The sequence below is a fragment of the Papaver somniferum genome, chromosome 3, assembly GCF_003573695.1.
Source record: "Papaver somniferum cultivar HN1 chromosome 3, ASM357369v1, whole genome shotgun sequence".
Lineage (NCBI taxonomy): Eukaryota > Viridiplantae > Streptophyta > Magnoliopsida > Ranunculales > Papaveraceae > Papaver > Papaver somniferum.
Genome location: NC_039360.1, coordinates 21,238,260 through 21,261,237, shown reverse-complemented (window position 1 = coordinate 21,261,237; position 22,978 = coordinate 21,238,260). Strand labels below are relative to the sequence as shown.

At 38.9% G+C, this 22,978-nt stretch overlaps 1 protein-coding gene across 1 annotated transcript; it reads right to left on the bottom strand.

Annotated features, from left to right (window-relative positions):
* Nucleotides 1-11,395: 11,395 nt before the first annotated feature.
* On the bottom strand, nt 11,396-20,461 carry LOC113359133 (myosin-3-like). Its single transcript, XM_026602812.1, has 4 exons — nt 20,408-20,461; nt 20,061-20,328; nt 19,286-19,975; nt 11,396-11,715 (listed from the first exon to the last, which is right to left on the bottom strand). Exons 1-4 carry the CDS (start codon nt 20,459-20,461, stop codon nt 11,396-11,398), a joined length of 1,332 nt encoding a protein of 443 aa, XP_026458597.1.
* Between the last annotated feature and the right edge of the window lie 2,517 nt (nt 20,462-22,978).

Below are 22,978 nucleotides of genomic sequence, written 5' to 3'. Positions count from 1 at the left end.
CGTGTCCACCAAAAATTTAGATTTTCTTATGGAAAGCAATAAACGAAGGGCTACCGACCTTCATTATCCTACATCACATCCACCTAACCAACTCAAAATTTTTCCCAAAATGCAACCTTAATCAGGAATCGGTGAACCATATGCTACTCCAATGCCTAAAAACGGTTGGACCTTGGAAAACCTTCCTCACTCAGCACCCCAACGCACCTAACTCCATTCATACTCAAACAATCACCATAACTCCTCAAACAACCATTTACCAACTACTACAACAACTTGCTTCTACCCTTGCATATCCTCTCTTTGTTAGAGCACTTCTCGGTCGAACTCGCAAGCATTGCTATCTAGAAATATCTTTTATGCGAGAATATAAACAATTGAACAACTCTAGAAATAGCTTCATTTGAGTTATTTGAACTAGTTATGGTTAAGATGAATAAGGTTGATATGAAAGTGTTCATATGGATAACTTCGATTACTATTGTTGAGCCAACGAAGGTGTACATGTTTGGGTACGGTTACTCATATCTAAATGAAGTTACTTTTCGTTTGTGTGTAGCAAGCTAAGTTTGATCTAACAGTTGAAATATATTATCTTGAGTCTAATCAGGTTTACATCTAACGGTGAATATTGAATGCTTTGTTAAGGTAACATTGATTGCAAACCCTGATTTGAAGACTATATAAAGGAGAACTCTAGCAACTGAGAAACCTAATCCCCACACCTCATGTGTGATATTAGTTGCGACTAGAGTCGATTCTCCTTTAACCTTAGGTTTTTCTAAAACCCTGTAGGTTAATGACTTGAAGACTTCATTGGGTTTGTGCCAGACCCAACTATTTTCTCTGAAGTTGCGTATTCTGATCTTACTCTATTCTATCATATTGAATACTATCTTCACTAAGATTTGCTCAAGATTTAATCTCGGATAGGCAAGATAAAAAGTAGTCACAAACATCTTCGTCTCATCGTTTTTGATTCTACAATATCTCGTTTTGCTACCATACAATTAAGATTATTGTGAGGTGATTGATATTTCTAGGCTGTTCTTCGTGAATATAAGTCTGGTATATCAATTGGTTCCTTCTCACCTTGATTTATCAAAAAAAGGAACAAAACTCATAGGTTTATCTGTGGGAGACAGATTTGTCTATTCAATAGACTTTTCTGTGTGAGACAGATTTGTTTATCAAGTCTTCGACTTTGGGTCATAGCAACTCTTAGTTGTGGGTGAGATCAGCTAAGGGAATCAAGTGCGTAGAGTCCTGCTAGGATTCAGAGACGTAAGGAGCGTAACTGTACCTTGGTCAGTGTGAGATTGGTTAGGTCTCAACTAAATTCCAGTCCGAAGTTAACTTGGAGTAGGCTAGTGTCTGTAGCGGCTTAATACAGTGTGGTGTTCAAATCTGGACTATGTCCCGGGGTTTTTCTGCATTTGCAGTTTCCTCGTTAACAAAATTTCTGGTGTCTGTGTTATTTCTTTTCCGCATTATATTTGTTTATATAATTGAAATATTACAGGTTGTGCGTAAGTTCAATCAATTGTGAATCCAATATTTGGTTGTTGATTATATTGATTGACACTTGAACATTAGTCTTTGGTACCACCGTTCAAGTTGTTTCACATAATAATCAGACTCGCGGATTTCTATCTATTTGATTTGTTGATTACATTGTGAAACAGACATATAACTCTTGGATATATTTCCATTTATTGAGTCTGATTATCTAGTTGATTCTCTTGGAATTGTATTGGAATTTTCCATACAAATTGCTAAGCGAAATATTGGGTGTGGTTGTTAGACCCCCGCTTTTTCAATATTTGTTTCTTACTTGGACCTTATGTCTAGCAAGGAACGAACCGGTTAACCGACAAAAGAAAACAACAACAGATGAAATTATAAGTTGGGCCACAAAGAAACAACAAGAGTATTCTGAAGTTTGAAGATTATCACCTCTTGTACTACCAGGTGAATCTCCGGTACCTAATCATTCTGGAAAAACCAAAAGAAGATCAGTAATCTTCGTGGGATGGTCATCCCGGACCTGGATTGGATAAAGATTAACACTGATGGTGTTAAAGCATATATCAGTTGAACCCACCAAGCGTTGGTACATCAAGTTTGGTCGTCATATTTTAGTGAACCGAAACTCATTTAAAGAGTCGCTTGACTATTTACTAGAGTCAACTTCGTATAGGTTAGCTAGGAAGTTATTAGGATATGAGACATACAAGTATTACTCGAAAACTTGAAGAATGTGAAGAAGTAAAGAGCTACAACGACGATATCATCCTTCCTCTCGAGGTTAGTAATATTTTGACTTGAACTGTTTCATTCCTAACGTATCTTTCAAGTCGTGCTATATTGAAAACATAACTGCGAAGCTGTGAATGATTATACTCTAGTTAGACGTGGTATTAAGGAATTATAATACGAAGTATAACACCTATCTTTTGAACTTCGTATATAAGACATCGACATAATCGTATGAATGATATTGTGATTATGTATGGGTATGGTTGAATATTTCGTCCTAGAAAACAATGTTTTACATTCGTTTAAAGGAAGTACAATTCATAAAGTTGTTTTATGAATCGAAAGGGAAATCGCTAGGATTATTGGTATTGTTATTCATTTCAAATCTTTCGATTACCAATATGTGTGTTTAGTATAACCGCTCATAACTTGTTTATGTATATTCTTAAAACTATTCACGATGCCTGACTTATGTATCGGTATGACTTTTATTAGTGAAACCAATCTTAAGTAATCACCTGAGATGGTATGATCGATATTTGTAATTGGTGTGACCATTCCTAGTCATTGGGTAACCGATCCTAGAACTTGGTGGAACTAATCACAAGATGTGTAATCGATCCTTGTAGTAGGTTAACAAGTTTTAGTAATTGGTGTAACCGATCCTATAACTTGTGCAACCGATCACAAGTAAGTACCATAAATAGTGGTAAACGATCCTGGTACTTAGTTAACAAAGTTTTGGAAACTAATCTGACCGATCAAAGTAGCCACTTGGAGGTAGAACCGAACTTCTGTTTGGTAGAACCTTTAAACCCATGAATGACGATTGAATGTTTTTGATCAATCACATAGTTCTTGGAAATCAGATGAACCAATTCTAAACTCGTTTGGAAGTGTGGAAAATCGGTTCCAAGATTGTAAATATGAAAAAGGATTTACAAAGTAAAGATGTCGACATACTTTGAACATGTGCAATAATTCTTATCTATTATTGTTCAAAGATATTCCTTAATAACTAAAGGAGAATCCCGGATCGAAATAAATTGAGAATATTTTAATGAAGGTATTTAGTTTTGTATGATTTTAATTTCCAATAATTAAATGCATATCTTTAGAAAAAAAATGGTAATGTGCATTTATTAATTGGAGATTTTCTACTGAGATTTCGGTCAATATTTGGACAGAGCATTTCCAGGAATTATGAAATCCGATTTGGGTGTTTATTGCATATCTTTGAGAATATTCGGTTTTGGAAATTACTTGCTGTCCAAACTTCTTTGTTCTATCAATATTGAAGTTTGCATTTCGAGCAAACTAATCTTCAGAGCCAGCAAAACTACCTAGTTGTGTTGTTACTGGTGGATCCGTCTATTCGGAGAGGAAAGTAACCTAATTAGGCGAAATCTCTTACCACCGCTTGTTTTAAAGACTTATTTGGGATTAAGAAGATCTACGAGTACCGTTGGTGGGAAACTAGATAATTGCAGTTTATTATTAGTTTTCGATTGATTTGATTCACTAACGGTTGTTGAACTTTGATTGCACCTAGTTTGTTTATGCTTGAGAATCTTCTCTTCTGGTATGAGATTCACTCAAACTAGATCGAAGTATCGACGGGGATCTTTAGAATGTTTGTAGATCTAAAGACGTCTTGTGATAATCCATCGTTAACAGACTCCGTTTTGTGTGTGATTGATAACAAGAGATTCAAGTTGTTTGTGTGCTGGTGTTTATTGAAGATCTAAGAAGATTTGAAGACAAAGAAGATTTCTTATTTGAGTTCATAATCTTTAGTGTGGACAAAACTTGATCGGATGGGGATCCAATTATAATCAATTTATCTTTTGATAGATTGGATTGAATAGTTATGTAGATCGACATCCGTATTTATTATCTTGATCAGATCCTATTATTGATTGCGTAGTCTAAACAATTACTTCGGTAGTTGTTGAATAGATTGATCTAAGAACCCGACCAAAGAGTTTATTGGGATAAACGGAAGAGCCTTTTGTCGAACTCATATCACTTGGTTGAAAAGAATTGTTACCAAACAGATTTTTTGTTCCTTTACTATTTGGAATACGAACCAAAGGAATTGTTCCAAGTACGTGACTTATTACAAGTTGGAGGTGTGGGAATACAGACGGAACTAGGTGAACTATAGGTTTCGTTGCTTGGTCTCAACTATACGAAGTTGGTTTATATTTTGTATAGCGGCTTACTTCTGAGAGTATTCGATTCTGGACAAGGTCCCGGGGTTTTTCTACATTTGCGGTTTCCCCATTAACAAAATCTTGTTGTGTCTTTTACTTTTCTATTTCCGCAATTATAATTGTTTTTATTATAATTAGAAGTAAAATACACAAACGTTAATTCCTAATTACTTGATAGCAACTCTATAGTGTTTGGTTAAGTCTTAACCTATTATCAAGTAATCATACTTCGTTGTTGTCTTGTCTCGATCTCGTATCCATAGACGATCACACGAAGTGTGAACCGATTCGTTGTATTTTCTCGACTCAGTCCATAGACGATCACTTTTGGAGAAATGACTTATAGGTTGAAAAGTTTTAGATTGAGGTATATTTGGGCATTCTCGTCTTTTTAGATGGGGAAGCCAGAGGCCATCCAGGATTTTTAGGTGCAGGGTTTATCTATAGGGACTCAGAAGCACGAACTTTGATGGCGCTGACTCAACCATTAGGAATTACGACGACCTTAACAACATAAACTTGGGCTCTTCTCCTAACAATCAGAACGACAATAGAAAGGAAATGGCAAAAGGTCCTATTTGAGACAGATTATGAAAATCTCCTCCGATTTATCATATCGGATACAGCTCCATCGTGGCACATCGCAGGAATGGTTAACGAAATAAAAAACAGGATGCAATAAATTCCGCAATCAGCGATCCAACACAACTACCGAGAAGGAAACCAGGCGGTAGATGACATGACCAACCATGCGGCGGATGGAAGTCAAATGGGATATTTTTCAACCAAAATTTTGGGCCGAGCAATCCTAATTTTAATTAGTCAAATTATCTTCCATGACTCTGTGGGTACTAGATACTCACGTGAAATTGTAACCTAACTCTTCTTATATATAAGTGCATGCTTAAAAAAAAAATTACGAAACACAAAGGACAATTGATATATACCTATATTAGAAACAAACCAGAGACCCTATCCCAGGTTAGTAGGTATTTTTGTACACATTCCAAAGAAAGTGAGCACGTCTCGGTGGAATTTTAGCTTTCCAATTAAATGATTTCTAATTTGAATTACTTGTAAGAGCATATATCTAATATAAGGTAAAGATTTTACTTTCTAGTGACATAAAGGCCCGTGTCTAAAATTAAGTCATCTCCAATAGTCGGTGCTACAAAATTGGAGTGATGAAATATAAAATACGAAGATTTTAAAGCAAGTCTTAACTAGACATTCGGTTAGACACTTAGACTTCCATGTCCTTTTTCAACTATCTTTTCAATTATTATTTCTAAATAAATTTTTCTTAACGAGTAGGAAAAAAAACACTTTTATTCTTTATCCACAAATCAAATCCTAAAAACAAGACCTCACGTCATTAATTCGAGATGGTCAATGAGCAGAATATTCTCATTTTTCCGCATATATAAAATCCCATAAATAGTGGTCTAAACATGACCTCCACATAGAAGTTTTAGTACCCATTAATGAAAATGCTCTAATGGCACCCCAACTATATTCTTGAATACACTTATAAGAGCATCTCCAATTGAAGATAAAAACATCTTTTTCGAATGGCGTATAGGATTTTAGACCCCCATTTAGCATAAATGCATATCCAATAGTTAGGTCCTACAAACTCGGAGGGATTAAATACTAAATATGAAGGTGCTAAAGAAATTCTTAACTATACCTTTGGAATTTCTAATACATGGAATTTCTAATACATGGAATGACCCCTAACTAATTCCACGTCATCAATTTTTTTTTTAAAAATAATTTTTAATACAAAATTATGCTAAATGTTTTTTTTTAAATATTTAATTAAATCTAAAATATATGGTATAACCTTGACTATTGGAGACGAATTTCTAAACAAAAGGTCTTGTATAAGGCTAGGTATGAAAATTTCAACAAATAGAAGTCTAACAATGACATGCACGTAGAATTTTTTTGACCTATTATCAGAGATGCTCCAAGTAGTTTTGACAGAAGATTACCATCTAGAGTATGGTTCCATCTTATTCTATCCTTACCATGAAATGAAATTCTGATTTTCAGAATTTCATATACTATGTTCTCATCAAATATGGCAAACAATGTATTTCAATCCCATTGATCGATATCATGATGAATGAGTTAACTCACTGTTCTCATGTTAGACGACAAAAAAGTATTAATACCATAACCAGATATACTAGGAACCCGAATGTCCCTACATATGCTTATGTTAGCTTCATTTCATATCCCCCAACAAGTGTTATTTTTGAAAAAATATAGATCTTCCCACATACCTCTTCACACCCAAAAGTCCGAAGTTGTATTAGAATCATGGAGTGGATTAAAGTAGATGAAGTACTTTGTTTCTAACAACTTGACTCAAAGAGCATTAGGAGAAGTTACCATTCTCTATGCAAGCTCACTAAGGAGCTCTTTGTTAAAAATGGATGGTGGTTTGATTCATATACCTCTTGCTTGATTGAACTATGTGCTTCCATTTTTTGAGCTATTGGCCTTTCTTGCTTTGCTTTTAATTCTAACAAAACCGCATCTGAATAGCATCTAGTTAGATGATCTGTTAATTTAGTGCACGTAGGCAAACATCCATCGGGTGCGTAGATAAGGAGCCAAAACATATTGGGTTAGAATAAATCTCTCGGTTTGGTTCAAGAATTTTGATTTCCAACCTGCTAACTTTCTATTAAAAAAATTGTATACACACAATTCATCACTCGCCACGTGTCCAAGGAGATACACGTGGAGGATACACGACTAAGGGCATCAAGATACGATGCCACATACCAACATCTAAGGAACGTCTAACAGTTGTATGTGGTCATCCTTGAACTGATCCAATGGCTAAGAACCAGGGAGCACTGAAGGAACGAGCTACCGCGAAGTACTGAAGAGCACCCAAAGATCTGCTTTATCTCATCTCAAGGCAGACCCAAGACCAACGGATAAGATTAGCTCCACTGACGAAGACATGACAGGGGCATCAGACATCTGTCTGATGCGTGCATACCACCCCAGCCACCCGCATTAAATACCTTAGGCATAGGGGACCTGTTACTCGATCTATGGAAGAGAACGAGGTGGTTCATCATCATCAAGCATAACCACTGGGGGCATCGGTTAGGAACGAAGACACCAGCGACATTGGAACAAAGAACGAGAAGATAAGGTTGTAACTGTCCCTGACAGTGGACCCCATGTATCAACTCTATAAATACTCTTCTCCACTAAGAGAGAAGGAGTCGACCAATTCTTAGTAAACATAGGAGAGAGAGAAATAGGAAGAGTAAGTATGAATTCCCTTTCCCCTTCTAACTTCGTATTTCAGATAAAGTCATTTGACTATCTTTGTAACTCCCAACTACATAGTGAAACAACAACCCCCATGGATGTAGGCCTTAGTGATGAACCACGTAAATCACCGTCTCATTTACATTCAACACTTTATATTATGTATTTATGTTTATGCTTCGACTTATTATTTATTCTACCATTCGATTATCTATTTCATTACCATATGACTAGACAAGGACGAGACCGATGGCTCTGAGTCAATGAGTCATTGTCCCTTTGTAAATTTACGCATAATAGTTGCAGTTCTAGAATGAATAATTGTATGCTAACATTCTTTGTGAACACGTGGATGCCATCGTGATTTATGTGTTCACAGTCTGGCGCTAGAAACAGGGACTATGTCCCGGTAAAATATTTGTCTTATCCTGTGACTTTCCGCATTCTTTTTGTTCCAAGCACTGTTCTCTGAAAATAACAGCGCTTGAAGCTGCCATAACAAGCATTATCTTTCCAAAAAACAAATCTATGGGTAGATCTACTTTCATCTTTACAAGCTCTACGTTTTTTAAGACGATTTCAAATTTTTGACTTTAAAAAAGCAAATCTATAGGTGGATCTACTTTCATTTTTACAAGATCCACGTTTTTTAAGATATTTCAAGTTGTGTTTGAAAATCAGATTTATGAGCAAATCTACTTTCCTTTTTAAAGGATCTGCATTTTTAAGATAACCCCATGGTGCTTTATCTTTAAAAATCAAACTTATGGGAACTTCATTAGCGAGATTTGTGTAACCATCATCTTTAAAACACGAGAACTCGTTAGCAGGCTTACGCTATTATTATAATGCTAACTTCTCCAAAATCTATGTTTAATATAAGACCCTTTAAAACTATATTTTCAAATCTATCAATAGACCTATATGTTTTAAAACAGTGGATCACATTTCATTAAATTTAAGATCTCTGGATCTTCGTTACATGATTCCCAAGGGGGTTCGGTTTAGACTAACATACCTAACCCAACACGCGCGGATATCATTTCTTTGATGATAATTTTCTTGTGAAGAAAAAGATAGAGGATCGAAGATGGAAAAAACGAAGGATGTAGGAAAATCCAAAGCATCATCAAAATACGCGCCAAGGACAACCCCGGTAATGACGCGCATCAAACAAAAAGGCGAAAAGCTAAAGGAAGCAGACAAGAGACAAGATGGAGCTGAGAGAACGATGCCTTTGGATGCCAGCGCAATAGCAGCGGAAGCATTGAAGGACGTTGCTGCCAAAGGGAGAGCCTCTAAAGAAGTAGCATCCAGATCAAGAGCCTCCAAAGTGACAGCAGCCACCCGGCCAAATGAACAGCGTGAAGGGATGGCAGAGTCAGTAATACAACAACTACTTTATGGGATGCTGCTCAGCAACGAACAGAATCTGCCACTTCAAGTTAATCAACCTCTTCTGATAGCAAATCAACCCGCACAGCAAGCCCCGCAAATTGACCCTCCGGTCCCATTGATACAAATTGTTGGGGAAGATAACACCGTAGTGGCCGGTGGACAAATGCAGGGGGGGGGGACACCGAACCAAGGAAGAAATCACTCTGTCCAGATGATGGCAGAGTTGGAAGAATTAAGGAAGAACCAAAGGGTATACGCGGTAGCTCTACTGGCGCAGGAAAACCAAAAACTCAAGGATAGGATCTCCCATAGCGCAGAGGTGGAAAATTCACACGACGAGGCTAACTCCATGGCACCACTACTAAATCAGGACCGAAGGATGGTAGTGGCCAATATGAACAACTCGCAGCCGCTAAACCAAAGAGATGCAGAGGAAATCGAAAATCCAACCCAGATTACAATCCAGAGGACTCAGACTACTTCGATAGACAGATCCGAGACCAGGACGATCCACCATTCACTAGGAGCACTAGCAAGCAATGGAGAATCTTCGTGCGGAAATGATGGCGGAAATCAAGCAGTTGAAAGCCAAGCAGGGGGATGAATACTGTATCAAGTGATGAAGGAATCCAACACTACCCCGCTAACCCAGCGTTTAGCCAAAGCTCTCATCCCCCAGAAATGCTCTGTACAAGCCTTCGAGTGTTACGACGGATCCAGTGATCTTCCATGACTCGGATGTTTTCACGTTCATCTTCCAAAATATTATTTACAGGTTTGCCATCCCAACGGAGATTGTCTCCGACAACGGCAAGAAGCTGCAAGGGAAGAACATCGACATGCTCTTTGATACCTTCAATATCAGAAAGAACAAATCGACCCCCATATATCCTCAAAGCAATGACCAAGCGGAATCCACGAACAAGACCCTTGCCCTCATACTCAAAAAACTGTTGGACAAACACAAGGGATGATGGTATGAGCAATTACACAATGTGTTATGGGCATACCGAACATAATTACCGTTCCTCCTCACATACGGAGCCAAACCAGTCATCCCAACAGAGATCATCATGCCAACCACGAAGACCGAAGCATGGGAGAAGAACCTCACTGCGGATATGATGCTGGAAAGGCTCGATGATCTAGAAGAAAGAAGGGAAACGACGCTGTAGAAGATGGAGAATTACCAACGAAGACTGGCGAGGTAGTACAATAAAAGGGTTAAGCTTAGAAACTTTGTAGAAGGACAGTATGTGCTGAGAACCATACCCCAATACCAGCGAGAGAATAAATGGGGTAAACTGGCACCAACATGGGGGGGACCTTTTGTCATACATGATATTGCAGGGAATGGATCCTACTACCTACGTAAATTAAAAGGAGAAGTCCTCATACACCCTTGGAATGTGAAGTATCTCAAGCCTTACCATCCATAAAAATCAACGTCGTTCTGCGCCTGCGTGAAGAGCACCAGAAGAAGAAGACGGCGTACCCGCTTGATATGTTTCTATCTCTGGACGAGGAATAGTAGACCTCAACTCATCAATCAAACAAACTTTTTGAAATATTCCCATTGGGGAAAGTAACTATTTACAATCAATAAAGGCAGCGTATCAGCGAAATGAATGCCTTTAAATATATTAATAACGCATTACATACCCGGGAACGCTGCATCAATCCAACAAGCTTTTTACAAAGTCTCTATTGGGGAAAGTAACTATTTACAATCTCTCGGGACTCCCCTATCAGTGTCTAGAGTGTAGGACCACGGGGAAGGCTTCTAGCAGAAAGAGATACCCAACCAACTAATAAGGCAATGTATCAGCGGAATGAATGCATGTAAATATTTTAATAACGCATTACATACCCGGGAACGTTGCATCAACCCCCACCGTTTGGTAATCCCCTGGCCAAGGATTAGCCAACGGGGTGACAGGTACAAAGTCAGTAACGAAGGTGCACATCCTCGTTATTGCATCCAAACACTTTCTACTACATAATTCATTCATTCTGATCGACTATATTTGTGTACTGTCTAAAATAGTAATTGAATTAACCATGCAGAAAAATCAGAAGTGTACATACTCAAACAAACGATGATCTATTCCATGAAAGTTGATTACAAGTTCGGGAAGTCAAGCAAAAAACAAAAAATACATCAAAAGTTGGCTTGAAGCCAAGTAATCAACGAAGATCAACGGCCTGCGACTGAGACCCTACTTCCCCATAGAAGACCCAGCGTTATCAGCGGGATCTTTCTGTTGAGGTGAAGGAACACTCCCGCCCGAAGAAGGACCAGAAGAATAAGCTAAGGGATCGGGCATTGGGCGACGAGGATAATCCTTGACAATACCATAATCTTTCTTAAGACCTTGCTCAATTTTAGACAGAGTCTTGTTGATCTCCTCGGCAAGATGGCAGCGGGCTTTATAAGTAATCACGGTGGTCTTCAGCTCAGATTGTGATAGCGCAGATGTCAGACGAGTCACCTCCTTAGACGCCTCCTTCGCCGCTTCATCCCGAGGCTTAGCCAACCCTTCGTAATAGTTGGTCTGACCTTACTGCTGCACTATGACAGATTGAGCCTTTTCAAGCCTTTCATTTGCGAGGTTGATAGACACATTTTTGTGTATACGTTGTCCTTAATTTCATGTATTGCTGGTACTCGATTTTTGTACTAATATTGTGTTTTTATGTATTTTTAGGAAATAAACATTTTCGGAAAAATTGGCTCGAAAAAGTGTTAAAGGCAACCCGGAGGACATTTACTATTCGGAGCTACGTTGAGAGATTATCCTGTCACGAGTTAGAATCAATATATTTCGAGAAATATGCATGTTGGAACACGTCAACACTAAACAGACGCGTGATAAGCTAAAACAGGGAAAAAATATATTTTCGTTTCACTTACTGTTGGTGTTACTGTGGGAAATATACGTGCAGAAAAGAAAAAAACAGGAAATTATTCCCGAGAATAATATTCCTTCACTGTGAAGATTTTGAGGAGTAATTGGAGATATTTTACAGCTCATTCATGCGTGCAGAAAAGAAAAAAATAGAAAATTAATTCCCGAGAATAATATTCCTTCACTATGAAGATTTTGAGGAATAATTGGAGATATTTGTGGTTACTGTTGGGTTATAAATAGCTCCTGAGATGTAAGAGAAGGGGGATGAAGTGATTAGGAAGTGATTAGGGGGAGAGTTTTAAACACCCGATTTTCATCATTTTCTCTCCATTTTTTCTTTGTAAACAATTGTTGAAGCAATGAACAAATATTTTGAGCGTGTTTACACAATGATGAGCTAAACCCCATCCTATGGGGCGACGGATGATGCTATCTTTCCAATGAAAAAGTGGTAATTCTTAATTATTTAATTTGTGCAATTTTTATTTATGATTATTTGCCTAGATTGAAAATAGATTTTATGGTTTTTGTTAAACAATTGTATTTTCTTTTGATGGAACATGCTTAGCCTAGGGTTTTGATGTCTCATGCTTTGGATTAACATTTGTTGTTTCTAAAAATCTACTTTTGCAATAGTTGAGAATCAATTTGAACGTGTGAAATTGCATGATTATAATTAGTATCACTTTGGAATTGGTAAATAGCAGAATCCTAGCCCCAGTCTCTCCATAATTCTCACAACACTTTTTATTCGAGTTTGTTATATTTTTTTTATTTATAAAAATTAAGTCTAAGAAAATCTTCCTTCACAAGTCTCAACGAACCTTTTTACTACAATAATTTGAAAACACATCAAATTTTTGGCGCCGCCGACGCGGACTTGTCTTTAGGCTAGAGTTTTTAGATTATTTTTTTTTTTGGTTTTTATTTTTATTTGTTCTTCTTTACGTTTTTGGGTTTTTGTCTTTTTCTTTCAGATTTTGGAATTTGGAGCGAAAGAAAATTTTGACAAAGCTTTTGGTGAATACTTAAAGACTGGAGTAAAAGGAAAAGCGAACGGAGCGAAAGAAGAAGATTTTTTTTTATAAAAAAAAAGAGAGGAAAAAAAAAAGACAGACATTTTTTTTTTTGTAGATTTTTTTTTTTAGACTTTCTTTTTCTTTTGCACTTTATATTTTTGGACTTTGGACTTTAAATTTTGGGACATTATTTTTAAACCCTACAGAAGGGTAATTTAAATATAAACTGTTTGCAGAGAAGGACGGTGATTACGATATCACCTTGGCCCCTCGGGTTAGTACATGACATAGGAGTCGTGGCCCGAGTCGACTACAAAGGTTTATCCCCCGTCTGGTACGGGAGGTAAGTTTGTCGTAACACTCGCGAATCCCCTGTAAGCGAGTTACTGTCTTCCTTCGTATGCATATATGTTGAGGACTTGAAAACGGCTGCTTTAATTTCCTAGTAAAGGGCAAGGACTGGCCATACAAGATAAGGGTTCGTACATCATCACCGTTCTCTTCTTGCCCGCCTTAGGAAAACGACACCTAAGCCTAAAATTTTGACTAGAACGAGACCGATAGGGTAACGAGCTTAACAGGAAAGTCATTCGAAAGATATTGGTTACTCTTTTAAGCATACTTCGAAGTTCTTGACGGTTACTGTAAGTTGAATGTGTGACTGCGCCGCCTTGTAATACCGGTGATGCCTTGGGTATCAAAGCTCCACCGAGCTTCCCTCGCCTCTATTCAACTTACTTCAACTCGAATTGATTCCATAGGGGTTTGTTAAATTGTAACGAATTCCCGTTCGAAGGATTAGAAGCTGGTCTAGAAACAATCTAAGTGGAGCCATCATGCTTTTTGTTTGCTAGAAATCAGTAGGTTTTCTTTGGTGGAGTCATCCTTGTTTGTGCTTGCATAGAAAATCCCTTACTTTTTAGGGCTTTTCTTTTTGATTTTGATTTTCTAGTGTATGCCCAAAGTTTTTAAACGGGATTGGAAAAGAAACACTCTAGGTCATTTGATTAGTGAAAAACCTAGTAGTTCTTCTTGTGAAGGAGGGGAGCTCGAAGACTCTTCTTTTGAGATCCCCGTTTTTGGAAACTTCAGTTTTCAGAATCTGTCTCTTCGTGAGGAAAGTACCCCTAGTACTCGTAGTCCTTTGGTAGTGCCAGAAATGGCAACTTTGAAAGCTTTTTTAAACCCAACTAGGACCTCTCGACCGTCTTGTATCAAGTTAGATGAAACCGAGGCAAATTATGAACTGAAACCTGGGACTTTAAAGATGCTCCCAATGTTTGTAGGGAAGGAGAATGAGAACCCCTATTTTCATGTTATAGAATTTGAGGAAGTTTGTAGTACTCTGAAAATTAAAAACCTAAGTGATGATGCGTTGAAACTTAAGTTATTCCCCTTTTCCTTAAAAGATAAAGCCAAATCTTGGCTGTATAGTTTGGACTCTGAGTCAATTGAAACCTATGACCAACGTACTTCTGCCTTTATACTTAAGTTTTTCCCAAGGCATAAAACATTGTCTATTAGGACACAAATATGTACTTTTTCCCAACAAGAGGGAGAATCTTTATATAGGTACTTAGAAAGGTTCAATGACTTGATATCTCAATGTCCTCACCATGGTTTGGAGAAGGTTAGGTTAGTTCAGATCCTCTACGAGGGTTTAGATTATTCAACAACAACCATGGTTGAGTCATTATGCACAGGTGGGTTTGAAAATAAAACTGTTGATGAAGCGATGACATTTTTGAATGAAATCGCCGATAAGACCCAACAATGGGAAAATAGTAGGGAACCCCAGAAAACAACTCTTCTAAGTATAGGAAATGTTAATAGGGTAGAAGGATCTTATGAGTCAGATGCCAAAATAGCAGTTATAGTCAAAAGGTTAGAAGCCTTAGAATTAGGTCATTCTAGTGGTAGTAGTGGAAGAAATGAGCCTTTTTGGGAAGGTCATGCTGTTGAAGAGCAAGCCAATGCTCTTTATAACAACACTAGGTTTGATAACCAACAGAAGTTTCACCCATATTCAGAAACCTATAACCCTGGCTGGAGAAACCATTTAAACCTTTCTTGGTCCAAGGGCCAGAATCAAGGTCAGTCTAGTAATGCTCAGGTTCCCCCAGGTTTTGGCTATACTAAGAATCCTTCAGCTCCGGCACAGTTTCAGAACCCTTCGGATAAGAAGATTATGAGTTTAGAAGAGTCTCTTGCTTTGTTAACTCGTAACACTGTGCAGTTTCAGCAATCTGTTTCTCAAGGTTTAAAAAAAAAATAAGAGAATAGGTCAGGCTAACTCTCGGGCTATTTCCGAGTTGAAAATCCAGGTTAGTCAGATAAATGATACATTGAGAGAAAAAGGAAAGTTTCCTAGTCAACCACAACCCAACCCTAGGGGAGTCCATCAAATATCTTTAGCTGGTGAGAAATCATCAAACCATGTGAACTCGATAACAATCCTTAGGAGTGGTAAAACTGTAGACAATAAGGTAGCCATGCCTAGTGGACATACTGTAGTTCCACCTTCTACTTCCCAAGAGGAGCCCGTAGATGAGGAAACTGAAACAGTCTCTAAGGATTCCCAAGAAATTCCTGATAGGTCTACCTTTGTGCCTAGAGCCACATATCCACATTTGTTAGCCCCAACAAAGAAGGAGTCGACTTTCAACGATATAATGGAAACATTTAAGCAGGTGAACATCAACATTCCGCTATTAGAAGCAATTAGGCAGATGCCTGCTTATGCCAAGTTCCTTAAAGATCTTTGTACACGAAAGCGTAAGCTTAATGTCCATAAGAAAGCTTTTTTAGCTGGTCAGGTAAGTTCCATTCTTCTGAACCAAACACCCCCTAAGTATAAGGATCCTGGATGCCCCACCATATGTTGTGCGATTGGTAATCACATGGTCGATAAAGCTTTACTTGACTTAGGAGCTAGTGTTAACTTACTCCTGTATCATGTATACACCCAGCTAGGTCTTGGTAAGTTGAAACCGACTAAAATGACACTACAATTAGCTGATAGGTCTGTCAAAGTCCCTCGTGGTGTCATAGAGGATGTTTTGATTGAGGTTGATAAGTTTATTTATCCTTTGGATTTCGTTGTTCTAGATACCCAGCCTGTTCAGGACCCAAGTCGTCAAATCCTAGTGATTTTAGGTCGCCCATTTTTAGCCACATCTAACACTGTCATCAACTGTAGGACTGGGATTATGAACATACCCTTTGGTAATATGACCACTGAACTAAATGTCTTTAATGTTACTAGACAACCTTCTGAGAACGATGATTTAGAAGAAGTGAATATGATTAGCACTTTAGTTCAGGATTTGGTTCAGGATAATTGGCTTGACACTTTACTGGTAGATTCTTTAGATGATTTTGAGGAAACCATTCTCATAGATCAGATATGTGATCAATCTTTAGAAGAAGCTCTTGAGTATTTTAAAGATTTTGTGGACCCAGAAATTCAGGCAATAGTTTTATGTTTTTCTGAGAATAATGATGACCCTAAGTTTGGGGGTAGAGAACTAGAAGAATCTCTTGAGTATTTTAAAGACTCTAAAGATCCGGAAATTCAAGAAATAGTTAGAAGTTTGTCTGTGAACCCTAAGTTCAGGGGTAGTGATGGTTCTTGTGATTGTATCGTATCCCTAATTAGAGTCCCAAACTTGGGACTCGATCCTTGTACATCTGAGATATTACTTGAGTCTTTTCATACTCCGCAACCCGATCATCCTAATACTGTTCAGGAGGTAACCCAGGTATTAGAGACCCGTTTTTCGGATGAATCTATTTATTGAGACACACATATGAAGTTCAATTACGCGCCGCAGATAAACCCAGTTGTCTTGACAGAAACCTTAGATGAGGAAGTGCTCCTTGTTTTCATTTTTCTGAATCAGTGCAGTTGTCTCATACTAGTGTCAGCTTTATTTGGTCTTATGGACCCACAATTGTTTCGACTGTTGATATATGACTTTGGAAGGTGAAAATCCTTTTTGAGGTATTTGATGTCTAGCTAAAGACTTTAAATTTAGCATTTCCTGGGAGGTACTCATGCTTACGTTAATATCCTTCCTTATTTCTTTTTTCATCCATCAAGTGGTAACAGTTTCTTATTGTTCATTTCATCTTTAGAACATTGAGGACAATGTTAGATTTAAGTTTGGGGGTGGGGAAGAAACTTTTTGTTAGATATTACCTGCAACAAATAAACTCCAGAGCCTAGAAATTTATGCTTATTAAGGTTGGCACTAACCAATCTAAGTGGATGGGAACATATTGGTTGTAGGAGTTGAGGAACCAATCTGATTAGATGGAAACATCTAAAGAGTCTATTCATAAAACCACAAAGCTCAGGCGTTAGAATTTAAAAAAAACACCATTCACTTTTAACCATCTCTTTATCCATCTTCTTAATCTTTCCATGTGATTGGTTGACTCCTGTTATGATGTCTAGAAACTATCTCAGTCCATTAGGATAGGTTCACTTTGGCAGAGGCCTTCAGACCGATATGGGAAACACCATTCACTTTTAACCATCTCTTTATCCATCTTCTTAATCTTTCCATGTGATTGGTTGACTCCGGTTATGATGTCTAGAAACTATCTGAGTAGAGCTCTGTCACTTATATATGAATTATAGTATGTTGAGTGCAAACTCGTGTACATCAATTGGAAATTCGCATCAGGGTAATTCCTCCTATAGTCAATGTTTGTATGCCAACCAAGTAGATTCTTTAGTGCCTTCCAAGGTTCTGTGTAGATATCTAGGGTCTGGAGTAATGGTTTTGTGGGTACACCTCTGGTAAACCCTCCGGAGACAACACTCCGCCGCTAGGGCCACCTAGCGGTTTAACGGCTTGTTGCACATGCTAAGTGTAGTCATTTTATTTTCTATATTAGTTTTGCTCGAGGACTAGCAAATAATAAGTTTGGGGGTATTTGATAGACACATTTTTGTGTATACGTTGTCCTTAATTTCATGTATTGCTGGTACTCGATTTTTGTACTAATATTGTGTTTTTATGTATTTTTAGGAAATAAACATTTTCAGAAAAATTGGCTCGAAAAAGTGTTAAAGGCAACCCAGAGGACATTTACTATTCGTAGCTGCGTTGAGAGATTATCCTGTCACGAGTTAGAATCAATATATTTCGAGAAATATGCATGTTGGAACACGTCACCACTAAACATACGCGTGATAAGCTAAAACAGGAACAAATATATTTTCGTTTCACTTACTGTTGGTTTTACTGTGGGAAATATACGTGCAGAAAAGAAAAAAATAGGAAATTATTCCCGAGGATAATATTCCTTCACTGTGAAGATTTTGAGGAGTAATTGGAGATATTTTACAGCTCATTCACGCGTGCAGAAAAGAAAAAAATAGGAAATTATTCCCGAGAATAATATTTCTTCACTATGAAGATTTTGAGGAGTAATTGGAGATATTTGTGGTTACTGCTGGGTTATAAATAGCTCCTGAGATGTAAGAGAAGGGGGATGAAGTGATTAGGGGGAGAGTTTTAAACACCCGATTTTCATCATTTTCTCTCCATTTTATCTTTGTAAACAATTTTTGAAGCAATGAACAAATATTTTGAGCGTGTTTACACAATGATGAGCTAAACCCCATCATCTGGGGCGACGGAAGATGCTATCTTTCCAATGAAAAGTGGTAATTCTTAATTATTTAATTTGTGCAATTTTTATTTATGATTATTTGCCTAGATTGAAAATAGATTTTATGGTTTTTGTTAAACAATTGTATTTTCTTTTGATGGAACATGCTTAGCCTAGGGTTTTGATGTCTCATGCTTTGGATCAACATTTGTTGTTTCTAAAAATCTACTTTTGCAATAGTTGAGAATCAATTTGAACGTGTGAAATTGCATGATTATAATTAGTATCACTTTGGAATTGGTAAATAGCGGAATCCTAGCCCCAGTCTCTCCATAATTCTCACAACACTTTTTATTCGAGTTTGTTATATTTTTTTTATTTATAAAAATTAAGTCTAAAAAAATCTTCCTTCACAAGTCTCAACGAACCTTTTTACTACAACAATTTGAAAACACATCAGAGGTCAAACTGTCTCTCGAGCTCTGAAAAAGAAGACAAAAATAGGTTAGAAAACAAGAACCGCAGAACTGTTCGCGGCCAAATAAATGTATACCTTCGACTCTAGCTGAAGATATCTCATATTCATTAACTACAGCGTCCCGAGCATCATCAAGAAAATCGTACTCGTCTGAAAATTTTTTATAATCAAACCGAAGATTCTTAAGAGCGAACTGACACTCATCCAACTCTACCTGATTCATGGAGTCCAAATGGCGAAGGTGGTTGACTTCGTTATTCATCTCTTTTATGCCCTTAGTAAGCCTGTACATGTTAACTTCGAGATCTTTTTCAGAACCAAATAAACGAGCAACATCAACCCGAGAAGTGGTTAAAGCATTACTAAGGGAATGAGCCTCAGCTCTGACGTCGTCTCTCTCCCGAACAAGTCGTTGTATATAATCCTTCACTTCAGGATCATGGGACAAAAGAGCTTGACGTAATTCTTCTTCCAAGTGTGTCACCTTAGCCTTCAAGCTAGTAGCATTTTCACGAGCAACACGGAGGTTCTCGCGAGTCCACAACAGAGTGTCATTAAACTGACGATGATCGGTATTGTAACTGTTCTGGATATCAACCATTTGGGTCAGCCTTTCTCGCCACTCAGATACTATGGTATTATGCTCATCGGCCCGAGCATTCCATTTATCGGCTTCACGTTTAATTTTCTCAACTAATTCTTTGATCCGGGTAGTTTGCTGAGTCCTCTCATTACGAAGCCATATCAATTCTATGGTGTCAGCCGCTGAAGATAGGGCGGGGAGACTCAGACAACACACTAAGAAGACGGATGGGAGAGACGAAGAGGAGAGTAGGAAAAGAAAACAAACCTTTAGAAGACGAAGCATCTTTTTGGGCCTTCTCTAACTCACTACGAACCGATGCAAGCTCAACACGAAGCTTCTCCTCTTCGGCTCCGAGCTGCTCCTTCCCCTTCAGACGGTTCTTCAACTCCAATATCTCCTTGTCCCTAGCAGCAATAAGCACTTCAGCAGCGTTCAACTCTTTTTCCCTATGACAAAACTTCGCCTCAAGCTTGAGGGCCTTCGCCTTGAATAATTGGTACAAAGTGTTGTTGCAATGTTCAGTTCTCATTATCTGCGATAATCATGACCAAATTATAACTATTAATACTAAGGTATGTCAGCAATAAAAGAAGGAACATACGATAACTTACTTCAAGAATATGTTGTTGGGTATAACCATACTGGTACCCATCAGCGATAACCATCATTTCAGCAACAGAAGAAGGGGGATCGACCAGTAAGCTGGTAGAAGTAGCTCCCAATTACTTCTCCCAACTTTCGGCAACGTCATCGGGAGACGACAGCTGCATCCTTTGGTGGGTAAAGGCATCAGAGTTTTTCTCACAGGGTATCACTGGGGTAGGGTTCGGCACAAACATCAGATTTTTCTTCATCAGCCAATCCAGTGTGGCATCATCACCATCCTGCATCAGGGATCTATCAAAACCCTCCGAAGATGGACCAGCGGAACTTCCTATATCATCCGCGTCCCCTAGACCAGTGGAACACTTCTATGCCCTGGCCTCCTCGTTAACACGAGTCTCATCGCCCTCACCACCCAAATTTCCCTCTTGACCAGCTATCTTTTCGCCACCGGTCCCAGCAGCCTCTTCATCACCGGTTCTAGCTGCCTTTTATCCATCAGCCTCGGTTCCTACCCCACCAATGGTTTTCTCACCTTCGTCCCCAAGAACATCTCAGTCATCATTCGGCGAAAGCAAAGAAAACTCCTCAGCTAGTCCCATGGCAGCGTTAATATCCATCGGACCCCCAGCGGAATGAATCTTACCAAAATAAAATTCTGGGGAAGGATTTGTTGGCTGAGGCTCATCTTCCCCATTCCCCTGGTGTTGCACCGATCCAATATGGGGATCGTTTATCGGAATGTCAGGCGTAACTCTCTCTTCGTGGGTACCACCGTCGTTTCTTGTATCCCTCTCATGATTAGGAGGGGAAGTCTCTATTCATTCCCCGTCATCGGTAAACTCCTCTTCGTCCTCAACATTTTCATCATTCACGGGGCTGTTAACCTCATCCGGAAAGTCTGCCTCTTTCAGAGGGGCAATAGAAGACTGAACCGCGCCAATCTTCTTTTTCTTCTTTGCCTAAGGATATAACACTCAACACATCAAAACGACGACTATTTACCTTAAACTAAGAAGAAAATGGGCAACATAAGGGACCATACCTTAGCAGCGACATTACCCTTCGGAGAAAATATAACATCGGATCGTTCATCTTCGTTAGCAGCGTCAATGGCATATTCGAAACTCATGCCATCGAAGTTCAACCGCCAGGGGCAGAAGTCACCATAGCGAGCGGGAGCGCTATCACGAGGTTGACTATCAGCGGTAGGACGCCAGCCCCGCGGACCAGGTACCCAGATGTATGCCCAAGGACCGAGAACTTCAATAACGGTGGCATGCCACTCATAGTTATGATCACGTTTGAGATTTTCACGATTAGGAAAAGGTTTCTGCTGAGAAGTCGCTTTGGTACCAGGAACGTAGCGAAGCTTTGAATCACTCACCTCACTTGAGAGACGAACTTCACCACGAGAAGCAGGAACTGGTCGAAGACCTACACTCTAAGGCTTGCGGTTCCTACTGTTATAATAATCCCCAAAGGAGGCATTAAAGTTTGCAGGAGTATACAAGTCTCTCTCGGCGGATCGGGAGTATAGCAGGTCATCGTCGTTTCACCATGACTACGAAGATAACACTCCCTCAAGGTCCGAAGATAGTTCCCACTTAGATGCACCACTGAACGACAATGAGTATTGTGGGTGGAACCTTCGCGATCATCCAGAACGTCATAGTAAAAAGAATCACCCGACTTATACAAGGTCAGCATCAGACCCGCCTCGAAGGCTCCTATAGTAGTCATCAAGTGAAACTCATCGTACTTATAGTTCACAATCATATCATAGGAAAGATCATCATCTGGTGCAAAGAACTTGACATCAAAAAATTCAAGGCCATGCTTCTTTTTGAACACTTCGAGGTCTACATGCTTTAAAGTGACCTTCTTCTTCCCCACTGAAATACTTCATATCATAGGAGCAACGTTAGAGTCACCGGGCTCGTTCAACAATGGCTTCTTCGCTTTAGGAGGACTTAGATCAGAGCCTTTTCTTTTGACCGGTGGGTTCCTTGGAGGGTCCACTGGGGGCATCGTACATTTTGAAAAAAGACTCCTTCACCAGAGGAATGGATTCCGAAGCTCTAGGTCTCGACTGCATTGACGCCTGATGCGGCAGGGATTGAAGAGGACGAACATTTAATGGCTCAGCATGCTGAGGAGAAGGTTGTTACATACCCTTAGGATCAACACGCTGGGGAGAAGGTTGTTGAACACCCTTTGGATCAACACGTTGGGCAGAAGGTTGCGGCGCACCCTTTGGATCAGCACGCAGAGAAGAGGGGTTAGCCACTAGACGGCTAACTACATACCGAGACCCCTTCAGTGGATCTCCTTTATTCGTAATAAAAACCTTTGGACCCGAAGATGATGGAACTTTCTGGGCTCGCGGATCTGGATGCGAAGACCTTGGAGGACCACCCTTTAGCGGAGATATATCATAACTTCTATGTGGGGATCTGTAGGGGCTTAACGGCGGAGTTTGATAGGACCCCGATGACGATCAGCCATATCTACGAAGGGTCCCAGAAACAAAATAAAGGTTAAAACAGAGAAGGAAATATATCAAAAGATTAGGGTTT

Coding starts and splice junctions, on each gene's coding strand:
- LOC113359133 (XM_026602812.1), bottom strand. CDS start 20,461: ATGGTTATCGCTGATGGGTACCAGTATGGTTATACCCAACAACATATT. Junction 20,329..20,407: donor CCCAACAACATATTCTTGAA/GTAAGTTATCGT, acceptor TGATTATCGCAG/ATAATGAGAACTGAACATTG. Junction 19,976..20,060: donor AGATGCTTCGTCTTCTAAAG/GTTTGTTTTCTT, acceptor CCCTATCTTCAG/CGGCTGACACCATAGAATTG.